Source organism: Phoxinus phoxinus (assembly GCF_949152265.1).
Source record: "Phoxinus phoxinus genome assembly, chromosome: 22".
NCBI classification, from domain to species: domain Eukaryota; kingdom Metazoa; phylum Chordata; class Actinopteri; order Cypriniformes; family Leuciscidae; genus Phoxinus; species Phoxinus phoxinus.
In genome coordinates this window covers 29,203,543-29,226,042 of record NC_136897.1, presented here as the reverse complement: position 1 = coordinate 29,226,042, position 22,500 = coordinate 29,203,543, and the positions used below count along the sequence as shown (strand labels likewise).

At 44.8% G+C, this 22,500-nt stretch overlaps 2 protein-coding genes across 6 annotated transcripts in view; one reads left to right on the top strand and one right to left on the bottom strand.

Moving 5' to 3' along the window:
- Positions 1-2,279, bottom strand: part of gpr137bb (G protein-coupled receptor 137Bb) — a 13,382-nt gene extending 11,103 nt beyond the window's left edge. For 2 of the 3 annotated variants that reach the window (XM_079597155.1, XM_079597157.1), the window contains exon 1: positions 2,156-2,279. The gene's annotated coding sequence lies outside the window, so the exon portion shown is untranslated. Of the gene's footprint in view, positions 1-1,230; positions 1,959-2,155 lie in introns of those variants that run through there. The other variant, XM_079597156.1, reaches the window with a different exon arrangement.
- The window catches only part of LOC306990380 (nidogen-1-like), a 46,566-nt gene that overhangs the window by 6,420 nt on the left and 17,646 nt on the right, over positions 1-22,500 (top strand). The window contains exons 1-9 of one of the 3 annotated variants that reach the window (XM_079597146.1): positions 2,043-2,092; positions 2,323-2,542; positions 12,976-13,278; positions 14,498-14,730; positions 16,193-16,464; positions 16,543-16,683; positions 16,979-17,230; positions 17,710-17,910; positions 19,217-19,450. In XM_079597146.1, the coding sequence (XP_079453272.1) occupies positions 2,351-2,542; positions 12,976-13,278; positions 14,498-14,730; positions 16,193-16,464; positions 16,543-16,683; positions 16,979-17,230; positions 17,710-17,910; positions 19,217-19,450 (1,828 nt within the window). In that variant the 5' untranslated portion in view covers positions 2,043-2,092; positions 2,323-2,350. Of the gene's footprint in view, positions 1-2,042; positions 2,093-2,302; positions 2,543-12,975; positions 13,279-14,497; positions 14,731-16,192; positions 16,465-16,542; positions 16,684-16,978; positions 17,231-17,709; positions 17,911-19,216; positions 19,451-22,500 lie in introns of those variants that run through there. The other 2 variants (XM_079597145.1, XM_079597144.1) reach the window with 2 other exon arrangements.

Here is a 22,500-nt window from a genome sequence, read left to right as displayed (position 1 = left end):
CTAATGATGCGCTCACACACACTAATATATCTTTATTTAGTTCAATTACAGTTAAGAACAATGCAAAAACCATTAAGATGTTTTGCATTGGGACATTTTCATGACAATTAAGCACATTTTCTCATTTAATTCACAAGAAAAAAAGGATAAATATGACTCGTCCAAAAATCTAAAATAATTTAATATTCATTTATTAGTCTTGTGGAGAAATGTTGCCCGTTCTCTTATTCCTCTCAGCAGATGCCGCTGTGATGATGCGATTGGTTCAGTAATATCACACGTCACCAGCAGAGGGCGACAATAACACACCAAGAAGAATATGTGGAAAAGATAAAGTTCACTAGAGCTGATAACAGCGTGATTTATGATGTTGGCTGCGATGGAGAGGCTGTTGGCAGATCTGAGATCAGATTAATAACTCCGGCTGTTCACCGCACGAGTTGTGCCGAGTTAAACGCACATTCCTCCAGTGTTCTGCAGATGTGTAGTTGGGGACATAATTGTGCGTCTGCAGAACTCCAGCTGACAGAAACATGCTGAGAATGTTTGAGGAATGTTCCCATTATGTCTCTGAATTATTCTGAATGTTCTCGGAACGTATTTTATTATTATTATACGAACATTAAGGAAACATTCCATTGTATAATTCTTCTAACATTATGGGAATGTTACTTTTGAATCTCAATGTTTAAGATTCAAGATTTAAAAAACATTTTAAAATATTTCAGAAAAACGTTCCATGAACGATGTATTAATAATGTTTTTGTGCTAATGTTTTGAGAACATTAATAAAGACCAGATGATTTTGAACAAGAGTTTCCAACACAGAATAAAAAATGTTAAAAGATAATTGCGAGTTTTATGTTTAACTCGCAATTCTGCTTTTTTTCTCGCAATTGTGGCATTATATCACGCAATTCTGACATCTTTACTCAGAATTGTGAGATATAAACTCGTAATTGGATGTTAAAGTGCAATTTAAAGGGTTGACTTTTTACTTTTTTTCTTCAGAATTGCGAGTTTTCTCACATATTTGAGAAAAGATTATATAAAGTCGCAATAGCGAGAAAAAAAGTCTGAATTGCAAGTTACACTGAGATAAAAAGTCTGAATTGTGAGATAAACCTGGCAGAGATGCAGAAATGTATCATATCAATTAATCCATTATGAATCAAATTGATGACACTCCAAATCACATTTGTAAAAGTTTATGAACCGTAATCTGATTACCTCTGCTGGACTCAGAAGGTGAGGGTTTGTAAGTGAGAATAGTTGTTTGAGTTTAAGTGCCCTCAGAAGTGCACTGACCCTCATGAGGCCTCAGGCAGAGGCGTTCACATCTGGACACACACACACACACAGGCACAGCCCTTTGTGTTTCAACATGCCTTAGAAAAGCAGTGAACTCCCGCACAATCATGGCGGTGTAGGCGTGTAGCCGGTAGTTATAAAACTCGATTATATTTCGTTCCATCGCGTTCCAGTCTTTATGCTTGTTTCCGCCACAGAATAAAATATATAAAAAGGTAAATTGCGACTTTTTAACTCACAATTGCACATTTATTTCTCGCAAATTTTACTTTATAACACACAATACTTAATTTATAACTCGCAATTCTGACTTTATCACGCAATTCTGAGATAAAAAGGCGGAATTAGCTTTTTTATTTTTTATTCTGTGACGGAAACAACCTTCCGAAAGTCTTCGATTGTGTAGACACAACACTTAAGTTTAGTTTTTAAGTAGTTGTGAAATTTAAGTGAAAATGACGATAGTATCAGTGTTTTGTGAATGTGCGATGGTCGCAAGAAAACCGCTAGTGTAGCGCGCTGTTGCTATGGTTACCGCGACTTTCGCGCCAGATGAAAATATCGCTGACACGCTTCTGAAACTTTAAGAAACGTGTAAAATGTCCCTTATATGTCGAATTACACTACTTTAGCATGTTTACTCAAGATATTCTCAGTTCAAGACTTAACACGTTTATTTTTGTGTGTCAGTTGTGAAATACGCGGCGACCGTTCTAATAGTTGCTGTTGCTCTGGTTAAACTCTGGTTAAACACGGGCTCGCCTCTGACACACGTGCACAGGTATTTTCTAAGGACATAAAGGAAATGTTTGCGTGTAGAATTAAATGACTTTAGCACCCCCACCTCAGCTTTTGTTCTCGTGCTCCGGGGGGTCAGTAATGTAAATGATTCCTCCATCAACTCCGCCCTTCACATGAACTCTCTCTCTCTCTCTCTCTCTCTCTCTCTCTCTCTCTCTCTCTCTCTCTCTCTCTCTCTCTCTCTCTGGAGTTCCTCGGCGTCTCTCACAGACCCGTTATAACCGCGCACAGAGGCTTCATGATGGTTCTGGTGAGCAGTGTGTGGGTTCTGGTTCTACTGGTGTCGGTCCAGTGTCTGAGCCGGGATCAGCTCTTCGATTACGGGATCCGGTTCGGCGACCGGATTCTCGGTTCTGGAACGGATTCGGTTCGAGAGCTCGAGCTGGAGCAACCGCTCTACTTCTTCAAAGGAAACTTCCGTAAAATATACGTGAGTAACTCAACTTTTGTTGCATTTTATTTAAAAATATTGGTGTTCTCTCCTTTAATATTTCCAAGGATTAGTAAATAATTTAATTAAAATAAACACTTAATGTGTGTGTTACTTAATTGCGCAAAACATGTTCATTATTTGAATCGAAGAATCGTACAAATTGTCCTTAAGATGAAACGAGATATTTCTATACGGTCGATTTGAAACCAGTTTGATGATGATTTTCAGAGATGTGCAAAAACAAATGTTTTGATCTGCAAACTTTTTCTAGTTTACAAAACCAGCGTTTTAAGGTTTTAGGCAAGTTTATTTATATAGCACATTTCATACGGAAATTCAAAATGCTTTACACAGAAATGAATTAAAATCACATGATAAAAGCAAGGAAATTAAGATAAGACACACACACACACTCTCTCTCTCTCTCTCTCTCTCTCTCTCTCTCTCTCTCTCTCTCTCTCTCTCTCTCTCTCTCTCTCTCTCTCTCTCTCTAAATATTTACTCCAGGTGTCATTTCTGCAGTGATTTCTCTATAATGTGCTCATTAGTCGTGAATGTGTAGGTGTTTAACCACATATAATCTGTGCCTGTGCTTGCTTCTTTTAATATTCATCTGATGAACCTCCAGAAGTGTCACTATCTATCCAGAACCAGTGGACAGTGTGTTTGTTGAGGTGTTTCTCGTGTGTTTGTCGAGGTGTTTCTCGTGTGTTTGTTGAGGTGTTTCTCGTGTGTTTGTTGAGGTGTTTCTCGTGTGTTTGTTGAGGTGTTTCTCCTGTGTTTGTTGAGGTGTTTCTCGTGTGTTTGTCGAGGTGTTTCTCGTGTGTTTGTCGAGGTGTTTCTCGTGTGTTTGTCGAGGTGTTTCTCGTGTGTTTGTTGAGGTGTTTCTCGTGTGTTTGTCGAGGTGTTTCTCGTGTGTTTGTTGAGGTGTTTCTCCTGTGTTTGTCGAGGTGTTTCTCGTGTGTTTGTCGAGGTGTTTCTCGTGTGTTTGTTGAGGTGTTTCTCCTGTGTTTGTCGAGGTGTTTCTCGTGTGTTTGTTGAGGTGTTTCTCGTGTGTTTGTTGAGGTGTTTCTCCTGTGTTTGTCGAGGTGTTTCTCGTGTGTTTGTCGAGGTGTTTCTCGTGTGTTTGTTGAGGTGTTTCTCGTGTGTTTGTTGAGGTGTTTCTCCTGTGTTTGTCGAGGTGTTTCTCGTGTGTTTGTCGAGGTGTTTCTCGTGTGTTTGTCGAGGTGTTTCTCGTGTGTTTGTTGAGGTGTTTCTCCTGTGTTTGTCGAGGTGTTTCTCGTGTGTTTGTCGAGGTGTTTCTCGTGTGTTTGTTGAGGTGTTTCTCGTGTGTTTGTTGAGGTGTTTCTCCTGTGTTTGTCGAGGTGTTTCTCGTGTGTTTGTCGAGGTGTTTCTCGTGTGTTTGTCGAGGTGTTTCTCGTGTGTTTGTTGAGGTGTTTCTCGTGTGTTTGTCGAGGTGTTTCTCGTGTGTTTGTTGAGGTGTTTCTCCTGTGTTTGTCGAGGTGTTTCTCGTGTGTTTGTCGAGGTGTTTCTCGTGTGTTTGTTGAGGTGTTTCTCCTGTGTTTGTCGAGGTGTTTCTCGTGTGTTTGTTGAGGTGTTTCTCGTGTGTTTGTTGAGGTGTTTCTCGTGTGTTTGTCGAGGTGTTTCTCGTGTGTTTGTCGAGGTGTTTCTCGTGTGTTTGTCGAGGTGTTTCTCGTGTGTTTGTTGAGGTGTTTCTCGTGTGTTTGTTGAGGTGTTTCTCGTGTGTTTGTTGAGGTGTTTCTCCTGTGTTTGTTGAGGTGTTTCTCGTGTGTTTGTTGAGGTGTTTCTCGTGTGTTTGTCAAGATGTTTCTCCTGTTTGTCGAGGTGTTTCTCGTGTGTTTGTCGAGGTGTTTCTCCTGTGTTTGTCGAGGTGTTTCTCCTGTGTTTGTCGAGGTGTTTCTCCTGTGTTTGTTGAGGTGTTTCTCGTGTGTTTGTTGAGGTGTTTCTCGTGTGTTTGTCAAGATGTTTCTCCTGTTTGTCGAGGTGTTTCTCGTGTGTTTGTCGAGGTGTTTCTCGTGTGTTTGTCGAGGTGTTTCTCGTGTGTTTGTTGAGGTGTTTCTCGTGTTTGTTGAGGTGTTTCTCGTGTGTTTGTTGAGGTGTTTCTCCTGTGTTTGTCGAGGTGTTTCTCGTGTGTTTGTTGAGGTGTTTCTCGTGTGTTTGTTGAGGTGTTTCTCGTGTGTTTGTCAAGATGTTTCTCCTGTGTTTGTCGAGGTGTTTCTCGTGTGTTTGTCGAGGTGTTTCTCCTGTGTTTGTCGAGGTGTTTCTCCTGTGTTTGTCGAGGTGTTTCTCCTGTGTTTGTCGAGGTGTTTCTCGTGTGTTTGTTGAGGTGTTTCTCCTGTGTTTGTTGAGGTGTTTCTCGTGTGTTTGTCGAGGTGTTTCTCGTGTGTTTGTCGAGGTGTTTCTCGTGTGTTTGTTGAGGTGTTTCTCGTGTGTTTGTCGAGGTGTTTCTCGTGTGTTTGTCGAGGTGTTTCTCGTGTGTTTGTCGAGGTGTTTCTCGTGTGTTTGTCGAGGTGTTTCTCGTGTGTTTGTCGAGGTGTTTCTCGTGTGTTTGTCGAGGTGTTTCTCGTGTGTTTGTCGAGGTGTTTCTCGTGTGTTTGTCGAGGTGTTTCTCGTGTGTTTGTTGAGGTGTTTCTCGTGTGTTTGTCGAGGTGTTTCTCGTGTGTTTGTTGAGGTGTTTCTCGTGTGTTTGTCGAGGTGTTTCTCGTGTGTTTGTTGAGGTGTTTCTCGTGTGTTTGTTGAGGTGTTTCTCGTGTGTTTGTTGAGGTGTTTCTTGTGTGTTTGTTGAGGTGTTTCTCTTGTGTTTGTTGAGGTGTTTCTCGTGTGTTTGTTGAGGTGTTTCTCGTGTGTTTGTTGAGATGTTTCTCGTGTGTTTGTTGAGGTGTTTCTCGTGTGTTTGTTGAGATGTTTCTTGTGTGTTTGTCGAGGTGTTTCTCGTGTGTTTGTCGAGGTGTTTCTCGTGTGTTTGTTGAGGTGTTTCTCGTGTGTTTGTCGAGGTGTTTCTCGTGTGTTTGTCGAGGTGTTTCTCGTGTGTTTGTCGAGGTGTTTCTTGTGTGTCTGTCGAGGTGTTTCTCGTGTGTTTGTCGAGGTGTTTCTCGTGTGTTTGTTGAGGTGTTTCTCGTGTGTTTGTCGAGGTGTTTCTCGTGTGTTTGTCGAGGTGTTTCTCGTGTGTTTGTTGAGGTGTTTCTCGTGTGTTTGTCGAGGTGTTTCTCGTGTGTTTGTCGAGGTGTTTCTCGTGTGTTTGTTGAGGTGTTTCTCGTGTGTTTGGTGAGGTGTTTCTCGTGTGTTTGTTGAGGTGTTTCTCGTGTGTTTGGTGAGGTGTTTCTCGTGTGTTTGTTGAGGTGTTTCTCGTGTGTTTGTTGAGATGTTTCTCGTGTGTTTGTTGAGGTGTTTCTCCTGTGTTTGTCGAGGTGTTTCTCGTGTGTTTGTCGAGGTGTTTCTCGTGTGTTTGTTGAGGTGTTTCTCCTGTGTTTGGTGAGGTGTTTCTCGTGTGTTTGTTGAGGTGTTTCTCCTGTGTTTGTCGAGGTGTTTCTCGTGTGTTTGTTGAGGTGTTTCTCCTGTGTTTGTTGAGATGTTTCTCGTGTGTTTGGTGAGGTGTTTCTCGTGTGTTTGTTGAGGTGTTTCTCCTGTGTTTGTTGAGATGTTTCTCGTGTGTTTGTTGAGGTGTTTCTCCTGTGTTTGTCGAGGTGTTTCTCGTGTGTTTGTCGAGGTGTTTCTCGTGTGTTTGTCGAGGTGTTTCTCGTGTGTTTGTCGAGGTGTTTCTCGTGTGTTTGTTGAGGTGTTTCTCGTGTGTTTGTTGAGGTGTTTCTCGTGTGTTTGTTGAGGTGTTTCTCGTGTGTTTGTTGAGGTGTTTCTCGTGTGTTTGTTGAGGTGTTTCTCGTGTGTTTGTTGAGGTGTTTCTCGTGTGTTTGTTGAGGTGTTTCTCGTGTGTTTGTCGAGGTGTTTCTCGTGTGTTTGTCGAGGTGTTTCTCGTGTGTTTGTCGAGGTGTTTCTCGTGTGTTTGTCGAGGTGTTTCTCGTGTGTTTGTCGAGGTGTTTCTCGTGTGTTTGTTGAGGTGTTTCTCGTGTGTTTGTTGAGGTGTTTCTCGTGTGTTTGTTGAGGTGTTTCTCGTGTGTTTGTTGAGGTGTTTCTCGTGTGTTTGTTGAGGTGTTTCTCGTGTGTTTGTCGAGGTGTTTCTCGTGTGTTTGTCGAGGTGTTTCTCGTGTGTTTGTCGAGGTGTTTCTCGTGTGTTTGTCGAGGTGTTTCTCGTGTGTTTGTCGAGGTGTTTCTCGTGTGTTTGTCGAGGTGTTTCTCGTGTGTTTGTCGAGGTGTTTCTCGTGTGTTTGTCGAGGTGTTTCTCGTGTGTTTGTCGAGGTGTTTCTCGTGTGTTTGTCGAGGTGTTTCTCGTGTGTTTGTCGAGGTGTTTCTCGTGTGTTTGTCGAGGTGTTTCTCGTGTGTTTGTCGAGGTGTTTCTCGTGTGTTTGTCGAGGTGTTTCTCGTGTGTTTGTCGAGGTGTTTCTCGTGTGTTTGTCGAGGTGTTTCTCGTGTGTTTGTCGAGGTGTTTCTCGTGTGTTTGTCGAGGTGTTTCTCGTGTGTTTGTCGAGGTGTTTCTCGTGTGTTTGTCGAGGTGTTTCTCGTGTGTTTGTCGAGGTGTTTCTCGTGTGTTTGTCGAGGTGTTTCTCGTGTGTTTGTCGAGGTGTTTCTCGTGTGTTTGTCGAGGTGTTTCTCGTGTGTTTGTCGAGGTGTTTCTCGTGTGTTTGTCGAGGTGTTTCTCGTGTGTTTGTCGAGGTGTTTCTCGTGTGTTTGTCGAGGTGTTTCTCGTGTGTTTGTTAGAGAAAATTGTGCATGCTTTCATCACCAGCAGGGTGGATTATTGTAATGGACTCCTCACTGGCCTTCCCAAAAAGACCATAAGACAGTTGCAGCTCGTACAGAACGCTGCCGCCAGGATCCTGAGCAGAACCAGAAAATATGAACATATCACACCAGTCCTCAGGTCTTTACACTGGCTTCCAGTCACATTTAGGATTGATTTTAAAGTATTATTACTGGTATATAAATCATTTAATGGCCTAGGACCTCAATACATTGCAGATATGCTCACTGAATATAAACCCAACAGATCACTGAGATCATTAGGATCACATCAACTAGAAATACCAAGGGTTCACTCAAAGCAAGGAGAGTCCGCTTTTAGCTATTATGCCAGCCGCAGCTGGAACCAGCTTCCAGAAGAGATCAGGTGCGCTCCTACAGTAGCCACATTCAAATCCAGACTCAAAACACTTCTGTTTAACATTGCATTTACTGAATGAGCACTGTGCCACTGTTCGTCCGACTGTTTGCACTGTATTTTATTTTATTTTATTTTTATTTATTTTTTACTCTAAACTGTTTTAATTATTCTTATTTCTTTTGATTATTTTAATTTCTTCTATGTAAAGCACTTTGAATTACCATTGTGTATGAAATGTGCTATATAAATAAACTTGCCTTGCCTTGCCTTGCCTTGTGTTTGTCGAGGTGTTTCTCGTGTGTTTGTCGAGGTGTTTCTCGTGTGTTTGTCGAGGTGTTTCTCGTGTGTTTGTCGAGGTGTTTCTTGTGTGTTTGTCGAGGTGTTTCTCGTGTGTTTGTCGAGGTGTTTCTCGTGTGTTTGTCGAGGTGTTTCTCGTGTGTTTGTCGAGGTGTTTCTCGTGTGTTTGTCGAGGTGTTTCTCGTGTGTTTGTCGAGGTGTTTCTCGTGTGTTTGTCGAGGTGTTTCTCGTGTGTTTGTCGAGGTGTTTCTCGTGTGTTTGTCGAGGTGTTTCTCGTGTGTTTGTCGAGGTGTTTCTCGTGTGTTTGTCGAGGTGTTTCTCGTGTGTTTGTCGAGGTGTTTCTCGTGTGTTTGTCGAGGTGTTTCTCGTGTGTTTGTTGAGGTGTTTCTCGTGTGTTTGTTGAGGTGTTTCTCGTGTGTTTGTCGAGGTGTTTCTCGTGTGTTTGTTGAGGTGTTTCTCGTGTGTTTGTCGAGGTGTTTCTTGTGTGTTTGTCGAGGTGTTTCTCGTGTGTTTGTCGAGGTGTTTCTCGTGTGTTTGTCGAGGTGTTTCTCGTGTGTTTGTCGAGGTGTTTCTCGTGTGTTTGTCGAGGTGTTTCTCGTGTGTTTGTCGAGGTGTTTCTCGTGTGTTTGTCGAGGTGTTTCTCGTGTGTTTGTCGAGGTGTTTCTCGTGTGTTTGTCGAGGTGTTTCTCGTGTGTTTGTCGAGGTGTTTCTCGTGTGTTTGTCGAGGTGTTTCTCGTGTGTTTGTCGAGGTGTTTCTCGTGTGTTTGTCGAGGTGTTTCTCGTGTGTTTGTCGAGGTGTTTCTCGTGTGTTTGTCGAGGTGTTTCTCGTGTGTTTGTCGAGGTGTTTCTCGTGTGTTTGTCGAGGTGTTTCTCGTGTGTTTGTCGAGGTGTTTCTCGTGTGTTTGTCGAGGTGTTTCTCGTGTGTTTGTCGAGGTGTTTCTCGTGTGTTTGTCGAGGTGTTTCTCGTGTGTTTGTCGAGGTGTTTCTCGTGTGTTTGTCGAGGTGTTTCTCGTGTGTTTGTCGAGGTGTTTCTCGTGTGTTTGTCGAGGTGTTTCTCGTGTGTTTGTCGAGGTGTTTCTCGTGTGTTTGTCGAGGTGTTTCTCGTGTGTTTGTCGAGGTGTTTCTCGTGTGTTTGTCGAGGTGTTTCTCGTGTGTTTGTCGAGGTGTTTCTCGTGTGTTTGTCGAGGTGTTTCTCGTGTGTTTGTCGAGGTGTTTCTCGTGTGTTTGTCGAGGTGTTTCTCGTGTGTTTGTCGAGGTGTTTCTCGTGTGTTTGTCGAGGTGTTTCTCGTGTGTTTGTCGAGGTGTTTCTCGTGTGTTTGTTGAGGTGTTTCTCCTGTGTTTGTTGAGGTGTTTCTCGTGTGTTTGTTGAGGTGTTTCTCGTGTGTTTGTTGAGGTGTTTCTCGTGTGTTTGTCGAGGTGTTTCTCGTGTGTTTGTCGAGGTGTTTCTCGTGTGTTTGTCGAGGTGTTTCTCGTGTGTTTGTCGAGGTGTTTCTCGTGTGTTTGTCGAGGTGTTTCTCGTGTGTTTGTCGAGGTGTTTCTCGTGTGTTTGTCGAGGTGTTTCTCCTGTGTTTGTTGAGGTGTTTCTCGTGTGTTTGTCGAGGTGTTTCTCGTGTGTTTGTTGAGGTGTTTCTCGTGTGTTTGTCGAGGTGTTTCTCGTGTGTTTGTTGAGGTGTTTCTCGTGTGTTTGTTGAGGTGTTTCTCGTGTGTTTGTTGAGGTGTTTCTCGTGTGTTTGTTGAGGTGTTTCTCGTGTGTTTGTTAAGATGTTTCTCGTGTGTTTGTTGAGGTGTTTCTCGTGTGTTTGTCGAGGTGTTTCTCGTGTGTTTGTTGAGATGTTTCTCGTGTGTTCTCGTGTGTTTGTTGAAGTGTTTCTCGTGTGTTTGTTCAGGTGTTTCTCGTGTGTTCTCGTGTGTTTGTTGAGATGTTTCTCGGCTCAGGAAGTGTTGAACAGAATGACTTACTCATAAACATCTAGGAAAGCCTCCGACTTCTGATGCCGTAGAGCTCAGATCTGCTGAAGCAGTCTTCATATTCCAGCTGTCTGTGGCTTATCACACATCTTCCTGTAGGAGTGATATATATTCCATAGGGATGAATCCCTCCCTGTGTTTGCAGTGGGAACTCGTGGGAAGGATCGTCCCTGTTGTTGCGATCCGACTCAAGAACTACTTCATGAGCAGAGATGAGAAACACAAGCTCTTAGAAACAGAGTTCTGGAGGATCAGTTCTTCGGGAGACAGAAGTGCCTTTGTGTGATTGTGTGTTTTAAGCGTGGAAGAAGTTGAGCCCGAGGCTGATCTGAAGATCCGAGGTTTATAAGCTCTTCCTCCTGTCCTGCTGTTCTCCATTCACTTCCTATAGCATTTACATTCCTGATGGAGATTCCCAACACAGGTTGCCATGTGACCCGGACGAACTCAACACGAGTTATGAGTTAATTCAGGTCCAGGATTATGAGTTTACAGCTCATAATATATATATTTTTTTCCACTCTATGGGGTTTAACCCTGTGAAGCCTGACAACACATAATACACAGGAAAATCAGTTTTTGGAGTTTATTTAGAAAAATTATTGAAATATTTTTTTTAAAGTTTGCATATGTGTTTTATGTTGAGTATCATATCTGATGCATCAGGCTTTTGTGGCTCATATAGTGTCTGATATAATGAGAATATGCTGATCAAACTGAGCAAAAATATGCGATTTACTGCAGATGCTGATATTTATATGGACTAAAAGTGATGAAATTGCATATGAATATCAATATGTCTTAGGCCACATTTACACATAGCCGGGTATTTAGAGAAACGAATATTTCCCCCCCTCCGTTTTCAATAATAACATCGTGCACACAACCCGCATAAATACGCCGTCAAGCGCCTTTATAACTATGCCAAACCTATGGGCGGCAGTGTAGGGAGAAGGATAAAGCCATGCAAGCCAATCAGAATCCTCAGAATCGACAAGAGAGAACCTAAAACCCCGTTTCTCCCAGTTGACACGACAACACATAGCCGGCGTTTTCAGAAATCTCCACTTTGGCCGGAGTTTTTAGAAATAATCGTTTTCTGGGATAAAAACGGCGTTTTCGTGTAAATGACAGGCCAAAACGCAGAGAAATATCTGCGTTTTCCCATCGTGTAAACGGGGCCTTAGTAAGATGACATTTAAATGCTTAGTTTTATGATCTGTATTTTTAAAACATAATGCAATACAATGATGATTGAGAGATGAACAAATAAACCTTCTAAGCCTGATGATCATATTTGATACTCATGATTTTTCCAATAAATGATTATAATCAGTAAACCTGATTCAGTCCAGCTGAAATATTACTAACAATATCAAAGTTATTCTTGCGTTTACTTGATAAAATCAGAGCAGATTTGCCACAGAAAGACTCGGGAAGCTCGAGCTGGAGGAGGACAGACTTTCACTGGATAAAAGAGTCTAAACTCTCGATCACACACAGCAGGACTGAGGAGACTGTGTGGAAATATCACGATGATCATATAGAGGTCTATAGGGGTAATCTCCGCTGGGTCAGTCTGTTGGAGGATGTGTGTGTTTCTCAGGGTTTCTCACACACACGCACACGCACACACACACGCACACACACACACTGTGAAGAAGCTGTAGGGTCAATCACTCTCAGATCTACGACTCTCCTTCTGTGCTCAAGCTTCTTCCATAAAGCCAAGAGTCATTGTTCATTTCTGCGCTGAAGTTTAGAAGCGAATCTTATTATCCACACAAATATATTTAATATTTGACTTCACCAAACCCACGATAAGTGTGTAATGCTTTAGGTTTGTCCAGTCGGTCCGTGTGTTTCTCTGGTCTTTCGATCCGTGGGCGCTTCAGTCTCTCTAAAGCTCAGGGTTATCAGGGTTTGGCTTTCTTCGGGGTTGGAGATTCCAGGAGTCACTCTGGATTTTGTGACAGAACTATTATTTGTTTAGTTTGTTTCCCGATCTCTCGAGTCAGAGATGTTAGAGCTTCTCCTCACAGCTTGAGCTGCTCCCCTGCCGTTCACTTTAAGAAACTCGTTAAAGAAAAGCTCATACACACACAAACACACACACTTTAAGTGGCACACCAGCCTTTCAAGTGCGCCGCCAGATCCCAGAACACACCACTGCTGGTTTATGAGGCCGTTCCCAATCCTGTGCAGTGTGTGTGGTTTGCAGCAGACGCTGATTTACACTGGGACTTAATGCAAGAACAACTGCAATTACTAAAACAATCACAAGCCATTGTTTCTCACTCGTATAATTAATAATTAAACTAAGCTAAATGTATGCTTGCTATTAAAATTTGCAACATTTGTAAGAAGAACACCTCAGTTTTTACAAATGTTTATCGTTATGGCTTGTTTTATACTTTATTGATTCTTTTATTGATGGAAACTATAATCATGAACATTGTTTTTGTGCTTTAAGTAGCTTTCTCACAATATACAAGAATATGCAAAGCTTTTTTATAGCAATATGATCGAATATGCTAATCTTTTTATTCAAAAATGCAAGAAAATACTGCGTGTTTTTATTGCAATAAACCAAAATATGCATTTTGTAATGCAAGTGTTCTTTATTGCAATGTGCAAGACTATCCAGTATATTTAGTGTGTTCTGTATTCTGCTAGATATGCATGTTTATAAGATACTCTCCTCAACAGGCCACATGATAAGAGGTATTAGTCCTTGAAAGTTCTGCACAGAAGTGTAAAACTTCAGGTTAGTTTGTTCAGATGATCAATACTAACAGTATTCAGTAAAATATGACAGGTTTGTTTGCCAGGATTATAAATGCCTCTGGGATCAGAGCTCAAGTGCTCGGCTTGCCTCAGACAGACGCAGACTGGTTTCCGCCGTCGTGTGCTGATGTTCTGCTCTCTGCAGGTCAGCACTAATGGCTTCGTGTCTCTGGCCGAACCCAGCGAGGAGTCCGGGTACCTGGGGAAGATGCCGGCCAGCTTCGGCATGATCGCAGCTTTCCTGGGAGATCTGGACACGAGCGACGGCGCCGGACACGTTTACTTCCGGCAGGAGAACAGCCCGGATGTCCTCCGGAGAGCCGCGGATCACATCAGCCAAGCGTTCCCCAATGACGACGGGGTCGAGCCCACTCACGCCGTCATCGTGACCTGGGAGAACGTGCTGGCTCAGGGTCAGCGAGGGCGAGGAGATGGACTTGAGTTAATGGTACGTCCCTGAAATCTGAATGTTTTGCAGTTCCAAGCGTAAGTTAAGAAGTCAAGCCGACTTTATTTATAAACCACCTTTTGCAGCACTGATTGTTTCAAGGAAAATAGCAATGTTATAGGAGTAGTTCACTTCAGAATGAAGATTTCCTGATAATGTACTTTCTCCCACGTCATCCAAGATGTTCATGTTCTCTTTCTCGACACACATTACGTGCTCAGGTTGAAAGGTCAAGCGTGACGTCGGCGGAAGAACAGACCCAGTGTTTACAGAGCGAACATGCAAAGAGTGAGTCAAACGCCATTTACAAAACAAACAAAAAATAAAAGGTAAAACATCGATGTCGGACGATTTTGAAGTTGGAGAAAATGAGAGTTTTTCGCTCTACTCTACATTTCTGAACCGGAACACACATGACCTTTCATCACAGCGAGTGCAAGACCCGCATTTGTGGTTAAGAGTATATAAGTGTTTATTTTGTTATAAGATGTCGGCTGGTGTGTCTAGATGAGACTCTTATTCCTCGGCTGGATCGTGAGAGACTTTGAAGCTGATACTCACATCTGGACCTTCGACCCGCTGGACCATTGAAGTCACTATATGGAGAACATCTGGAGTGTGTGAAAGACATGAACATCTGGGATGACATCAAGCGTAGCGTTAGTTCTGGCAGGTCACGTTAGTCAAGCTCTCATCAGTGACTCTCAGCTGATCCTCTGCCTATAGGAATACGACACTATCACCGTATACATGTATCAGCTCTTCAGTGTTATCAGCAGATGTCACGTTCCTCAAGAGCGATGACCCTCCTCCCTCCCCAGCTCCTCCTGTCTCCAGTCAGGATCTGGCCTTCTCATTACCCCTCAATCAGACTAAAATTCTCTAATTATGTTGTCATTAAAATTAATGAATGATATCTGCAATACATTCATGTTGGTTCTGTTCTGGTCACCCTGAGGGGGGGTATTGCTGCGCAGGGAGTTCTTCCAGAACGGAACCACACCGCCAATCCAAACTATATGCTAAATGTCAATCGTATTTGACGATAGTGGTCCTGACAGAAGTGTAGGCGAGTAAATGATCAGGAAACTTTAATTCTGAAGTGAACTAACCCTTTAATGTTGCCAAGTGAAAGTGATTCCAGCTCTACAGAAGATTATTCAGCTCACAACACGACATGTTCAGCATGACAAATAATGCTTTCAAACTTCTCCTGCAGAGAAATACGTTCCAGCTAGTCGTAGCAAACATGGACTCGGCGTCGTACGCTGTCCTGCTGTATCCCGAGCTGGAGACTCAGTTCAGCTCTTCGCTCGTAGATGATGAAGACGTGCGGGTCGAGGCCGGGTTCAGTGAAGGCCTGGTGTCGGGCTGGCTAGGCTGGTCCAAGTCTCAGGGATCTTACTATCGCATCACTGAAGACAGCGAGGAGTCGGTCCGCGCTCTCGCACAGTAAGACACTTTACACACAGTTCTGTGGGTCTCATTAATCTCGTCACAACATGAGAACATGTGATTCAGAAGGTGCAGTTTTAAAGCGCTGTTATAATGGCCTTTTCACAAGATGTAAAAAAAGTCTCTGATGTCCCCAGAGTGTGTGTGTGTGTGTGTGTGTGTGTGTGTGTGTGTGTGTGTGTGTGTGTGTGTGTGTGTGTGTGTGTGTGTGTGTGTGTGTGTGTGTGTGTGTGTGTACACCCCACATATATTTTTATATAGCATGTTCAAATTGTCACTTTTTGAAGGTGAGCAAAACCTCGCAGTTTTTGTGTGTGTCCCTTTAAATGCAAATGAGCCGCTGCTTCCGACACAGGGGGCGGAGCTTCAAAAGCTTGTGTGAAAGTTTCAAAAATGTTAGCCTTTTATGTTCAAACCGGAGTCGGACAAATATGGAGAGACTCGAGAAGAAGTGACAACATGTAGAAGCAACAGGACATTTCTGCATATTCTGTCCTGATAATCTATAAATTGTGTTCCTGGGGGCGGAGTTTATGTACATTTTAGAGTTTGTGATGTCACTAACATCACAAACCCTAGAAGAAGGGTGAAGAAACCGTGAAGAAGCTCATTGTAGTTCCTACCAGCCGTTTGTTGTAGTTCTTAAAAAGCGATTTCTGTAAAAGCAAATATCTCCCTTTGCTCTGAACTTTGAGCGTTGTAACTTTGCAAATGTTTTTTATGATCACACAGCAACATTACACACTAACTACAGTTAGAAAACACAACATTACACACTAACTACAGTTAGAAAACACAACATTACACACTAACTACAGTTAGAAAACACAACATTACACACTAACTACAGTTAGAAAACACAACATTACACACTAACTACAGTTAGAAAACACAACATTACACACTAACTACAGTTAGAAAACACAACATTACACACTAACTACAGTTAGAAAACACAACATTACACACTAACTACAGTTAGAAAACACAACATTACACACTAACTACAGTTAGAAAACACAACATTACACACTAACTACAGTTAGAAAACACAACATTACACACTAACTACAGTTAGAAAACACAACATTACACACTAACTACAGTTAGAAAACACAACATTACACACTAACTACAGTTAGAAAACACAACATTACACACTAACTACAGTTAGAAAACACAACATTACACACTAACTACAGTTAGAAAACACAACATTACACACTAACTACAGTTAGAAAACACAACATTACACACTAACTACAGTTAGAAAACACAACATTACACACTAACTACAGTTAGAAAACACAACATTACACACTAACTACAGTTAGAAAACACAACATTACACACTAACTACAGTTAGAAAACACAACATTACACACTAACTACAGTTAGAAAAGTCTAATCATAATCAACCACCCCTTTATTGTTTGCAACTCCTCTCCAAACTCCTCAGGAAGACAAACTCGGGCCGACCTGGCATTTGGGTCTTCGAGATCGGCACTTCTCCGTTTTTCAGCTCCATCGTGCCCGGCGAGGTCACAGAGGTCACGGAGGTCACAGAGGTCACAGAGCTTCCGTATGAAACGCTCACGTCCGGTCCGGATCTGATCTCCGAGTCCTCCACCCCTGACGAGCTCCAGTACCGCTACGTTCCCCCGCAGAACCCGCAGACCCGGCAGAACCCGCAGGTTCTGATCATCGATGAAGACGAGCTTAGCGTCGAAGGTCAGAGGAAAGCTGTGGCTACACTGAGTAACTCTTATGTTCCATACATATGTATTAATATATCTGTTTTTATTTCAGTGTATTCCTATAACTACGAGACGTGCGCCAGCAACAAGCACAAGTGCTCTGCTTTCGCCGAATGCCGAGATTACGCCGACGGATACTGCTGTCACTGCAAACCTGGTTACTATGGCAACGGCAAGGATTGCGTCGCTGAAGGTGCGTTGAAGCGAAGCTGCACCCTCCCCGTCTTTCTCTTCAATCCAACACTGAGTGACTTAAACTGCAGTTCATCCACTGGCCACTAGAGGCCGGCTGCAGAAGAGACTCAATCCCATAGACCCGCATGTTAAATCTCAGAATAAACCCCTTCAGGCTGAAGTCCTGATCCTTGTCTCCCTGTCGGGTTTATTCTGAGATAACAACCGGCTGTATCTACTTTATGCCTTACATATAAGCTTCCATTCTGTCCACAAACACCCATGAATGATGGCGCTGTGTTCCGGATCCACAGGGAAACCCCAGCGGATGAACGGGAAGCTGAACGGCAGAGTCTTCGTGGGGGATTCTCCGTCTCCGGTGGAGTTCTCCAACAACGACCTGCACTCGTATGTGGTGGCGAACGACGGGCGAGCGTACATCGCGGTGAGCAGCGTCCCGGCCAGCGTGGGATCATCGCTGCAGACGCTGCCGGCTCTGGGAGAGGCCATCGGATGGGCCTTCGCGCTCCAGCAGCCCGGATACCACAACGGCTTCAGCCTCATCGGTAACACGTCCAGCGGGAGAACACATCAGTGTTTAGAGAGAACACCATCACTGTTATTAAGTTTATGTCGTCTGTCGCTTTAAATGCTGCAGCTCTTGAAGCAGGATGGATTCTGATTGGCTGTCAGTGTTTTTATCGTCCGTCAGCTGGATAAACATTCCTCTGTGCCGTTATTATTATAGTAGTGCCGTGGACTCTGCTATGATTATATAATTAGAATTATTATTAAATCTTTATATTTATAGTCCTCTGTGTGAACGGGCCTTAATTCTGAAATTATTCTGCAACATTATTATTATTTGTGACTGTGAATGGATAAACTGTTGTTCCTCATGGAATCTCCTGCTTCTCCTTCTTCTTCTCTCTCTGCGTGATATTAACTCTCAAGCCTTTCCTGTGAGATTGATCTGCAGTGGAAACACATGCTCAGGGTCAGAGGTCAGAGGTCACTGACCCGTCTCCTCCTCTCGTGTCCACAGGAGGAGTCTTCACTCGCCAGGCCGAGGTCACGTTCCTGCCCGGCAACGAGAAGCTGAGCATCATGCAGGAGTTCGGGGGCATCGATGAGCACGATCACCTGCTGGTCAACACACAGCTGGACGGCAGGATCCCCGAGGTGCCGCCCGGAGCCACGGTCCAGATCCCAGCGTACAGCGAGATCTACCAGCACTCCAGCAGCCGTGAGGGACCGCCTCTCTGCACTCGCTATTCACAGCAGATATCATTTTTTATATTGTTCACTAGTGTGTGCAGGACACTATGGTTCATTTCTGTAAGTGAGGAGAGCAAAATGAAGTAAACTGCGATATATTATACCCAAAAACTCTTCACACAGTGACTACCAGTTACATTTATAAAAATTTGGGACCAAAAATTAGTGAAGTTCACAACGTAATTTTGTGAAGAGTGAACCCATCTAATCGCTCAGTTAACCGCTGGAGCATATACTCCACCTCCCTAACTCCACCTGCCCAGCTCCACCTCCCCAACTCCACCTGCCCAACTCCACCTGCCCAACTCCACCTGCCCAACTCCACCTGCCCAACTCCACCTCCCCAACTCCACCTCCCCAACTCCACCTGCCCAGCTCCACCTCCCTAACTCCACCTGCCCAGCTCCACCTCCCCAACTCCACCTCCCCAACTCCACCTCCCCAACTCCACCTGCCCAACTCCACCTGCCCAACTCCACCTCCCCAACTCCACCTCCCTAACTCCACCTGCCCAGCTCCACCTCCCCAACTCCACCTGCCCAACTCCACCTGCCCAACTCCACCTGCCCAACTCCACCTCCCCAACTCCACCTCCCCAACTCCACCTCCCCAACTCCACCTCCCCAACTCCACCTCCCCAACTCCACCTGCCCAACTCCACCTCCCCAACTCCACCTCCCCAACTCCACCTCCCCAACTCCACCTCCCCAACTCCACCTCCCCAACTCCACCTCCCCAACTCCACCTCCCCCTGCCCAACTCCATCTCCCCCTGCCCAACTCCACCTCCCCCTGCCCAACTCCACCTCCCCAACTCCACCTCCCCATCTCCACCTCCCCATCTCCACCTCCCCATCTCCACCTCCCCAACTCCACCTGCGTGATTGAGCCTTCCTTCAGCCTGAGGATTATTCACTTCTGGTGTGAAAGGGCCTTTAACATTTGCCAAAAATAGAAAAAAATTTGTTGTCATTAATAAACAAACAAGCAAGCCCAGCCCAGGGGAGGAAAAGTAACGCAAAAGTAACTTAACGCATTACTTTCCATTAAAAGTAACTAAGTAACGCAATTAGGTACCGTTTAAAGAAGTAACGCAATATTGTAATGCATTACTTTTAAAATAACTTTCAACACTGTATATGAGTGCGGATTAAATGTAATTTATACCAGTAACAAACTCTGAATTCTCCTTGTCGATCAAAGGTTTCTACAATAGATGCTCTGGAAGATTTTGAGTTGTGTTCTAATACCTGTGTGTCTGTGTGATGTTCTCAGTGATCACGTCGTCGTCGCGGCGGGAATACAGCGTTAGCATGCCTGACGGTAGCGTGCGCACACACAGCTACCTGTGGAGCCAGAGCCTGCGCTTCCAGAGCTGTCCACAGGGGGCGCTCTCGCTCGCGGAGCCCGAACGCCAGCAGCTCAGCGTCGACCAGGTCTTCGTCATGTACGACTCCAGCAACCAGCTGATCCGCTTCGCCATGAGCAACAAGATCGGCTCCGTCCACAGTGAGCAAACTTACAATAATAATAATAATAAATTTTATTTGTAATGCACTTTATATTTAAGCAAAATCCCAGAGTGCTACAAGAGTATTGCACTCTTAAAGTAGATCATTGACAGGCTAGTGCTAAAACTACACTATCGGCTTTAGAAAGAGTCTGCGCTTATTTGATCAAAAATACAGTAATATTGTGAAATATGATTATAATGTAGATCATCAGTTCCCTTTCGAAAGCTACAATCGATGCTGCGCTGCTCAGCGCATTGGGAACATATTTTATCGTGACCAGCTGTGAATATTGTGTATAACACGTCAATGAAATTGACCCGGAGGTAATATAGCCTCGGTCGGTGACGTCATCGGCGCGCCCCCGCGACACGAGGCTATAATTAGATGAGCCGCAGGTGCATCGTCAGGTCTTTTGTCTTCAGACCATTCTGTGCATGTGTGCGTCTAGAAACCCTCTCTATCTCTTATCTGTTCTCAGATCTTAGTTAGGAGTTAGTTTTCATCAGGCAGTGTGCAGAAAATTCTCATTTCTCAAATCTTTTTCTCTCACGTTACAAACAGAGTTTAAAAAGTAAAAAAAGAGGAGAAAATGAGCCAACAAATCAGTAAGCGTTGTGTTCCTCCATGCTCCCGTCCCATGTCTGAGCTGGACACACACGATTACTGTTTTGTTTGTTTGGGGGAAGAGCATGCGGCTCTGGCTATAGAGAAGGGCGAGTGCGAGCATTGTGAACTGTTCACTGTTAAGATGCTGCGCTCTCGTCTGAACTATTTCCAGACCGCACCCACATTGCCATCGTGGGGCTCTCGCATGGATCTGTGTGACGAGCAAGAGACGGGTCCGTCCCTTTCGCTTGCTGCGTCACCTGATCCACGCATCCCTTCTCGTGATCTCGAAGCGCGCTCTGGTGCTTCTTCGGTTCACGAGGGGGATGATATATCTCTTGGGTCTTCGGACCACGAGCCCGCCTCTGAGCATTCCTCTCGTGGAAAAAAATTGATCGAGGAATTGCTCGAGGTGGTTACTCGCGCGGTGGCCAGGTTACAGCTTGACTGGCCACGCGAACAAGAGACCCCCAAACAAAGTAAGCTAGAGGATAGGTTTCTGTCCGGTGGCAGGGGGGAGAGACCACAACATCAGTCTCTTCCCTTCTTCGAGGACCTCCATGATGAGCTGGCTAAATCATGGAGTAAACCATATACTTCTCGCGTCTTTCCGTGCGACCAAGCAAACGGCCCGTGCCATCGGCCGTTCAATGTCGGCTTTAGTCAGCACGGAGAGGCATCTGTGGCTTAATTTAACTGGTATCAAAGAGAAGGATCGTTTGTTTCTTTTGGACTCTCCTATCTCTCCATCTGGCCTGTTTGGAGACTCTGTGAATACTGTTGTCACCAGGTTTAAGGAGGTTAAAAAGCACGAAGAGGCATTCGTTCAATTCCTTCCTCGCCGCACTCAAGGGGAGGGGCTGTCGGCCACCCAGCCTCGCCCCGGTCCTTCAAAACCTAGGGAGATTAAAAAGCAGAGCGTGGCGGACCGTGCTCCCCCTCACAGGGATTGGGAACAGGCTCGCCGCGCTCAGCAACCTCCCAAGCCAGACCTCAGGACTATCATTAATAAGAAGAGAAAGTCCTGATGGTCTTGCGCCCAATCTAGTGGGGGTAGTCCCCCGCGGGATGGGGCGCGTTCAAGATCTGTTCGTCCCTTCCCGCTACCCTCACAAAACCACTCCATCCCCGCCACCTCTCGTGCCTCGGGGGGCAGCGGTTTCCAGCGAAATGTTAGATGTTCCGTCGTTCCCGGCCATCATTCCGGACACGGAACATCTAACAACCCCCCAAAAGGGAGTATTAAAATTAATACCACTCTCAGAAAGTCTGGCAGCGTGGAAACTTCTGCCAGGCGTTTCTGCGTGGGTATTAAGCACAGTACAGTTAGGATACAGAATCCAATTTATTCGTCGTCCTCCGCGTTTCAACGGCGTGATTGTCACTACTGTGAAACCAGAGCAGATGCTGGTTATTACAGCAGATACTTCCTAGTACCCAAAAAGGACGGGGGGTTGCGTCCAATCTTAGATCTTCGAGGCTTAAACCGCACAGTCAAAGCACTCAAGTTCAAGATGTTAACCGTCAAGACGGTCGTGTCGCAAATACAACATCACGATTGGTTCGTCACGATCGATCTGAAGGATGCATATTTTCATATTGCCACAACACAGGAAATAACTGAGGTTCGCTTTCGGGGGCGGAGCTTACCAATTTCGGGTTCTTCCATTCGGTCCAGCACTGTCACCACGCACATACACAAAATGCATGGATGCAGCACTGGCTCCATTACGACTCCAGGGCATTCGCATTTTGAATTACATCGACGATTGGTTAATACTGGCAAAATCGCGAGAGATGGCGCTCCAACACAGAGACATCGTGTTAGCTCATCTAGTTTCTCTAGGGCTGAAACTCAACACCAAGAAAAGTGTTCTTTCACCTGCTCAGAGAACGAATTATCTCTGGATCGTTTGGGATTCGGTTACGATGCGGGCACAAATGTCTCCTGCTCGAATCGAGACCATTCGGCAGACCATGACCAACGTCAAGCTAGGCCAAGTTCGTACTGTTCGTCAGTATCAAAGAATGTTGGGTCTCATGGCGTCAGCCTCCACGGTGATTCCTCTGGGGCTGTTGCATATGAGACCGTTTCAGTTGTGGCTAAAAGCCTGAGGATTTCATCCAAGAGCCAATCCTCAGTACGGGCTTCGTACACTTTCTCTGTGGTTCAGACCCCGGTTCCTCGCCTTGGGTCCCACTTTAGGGGCGCCGTGTCGTCGCAAACTGCTAACGACGGACGCCTGAAACACACCTGCACAACCGTGGGAGTCCAGACATCTTCAAGCACGGCGGCGTATTCTCGTTCCCAATGCGCTGAGCAGCGCAGCATCGATTGTAGCTTTCGAAAGGGAACTTCTCCGGTTACTGAACTGTAACCCTGTTCCCTGAGAAAGCGGAACGAGATGCTGCGCTACTTTGCCGTGCTGATGATGTCCC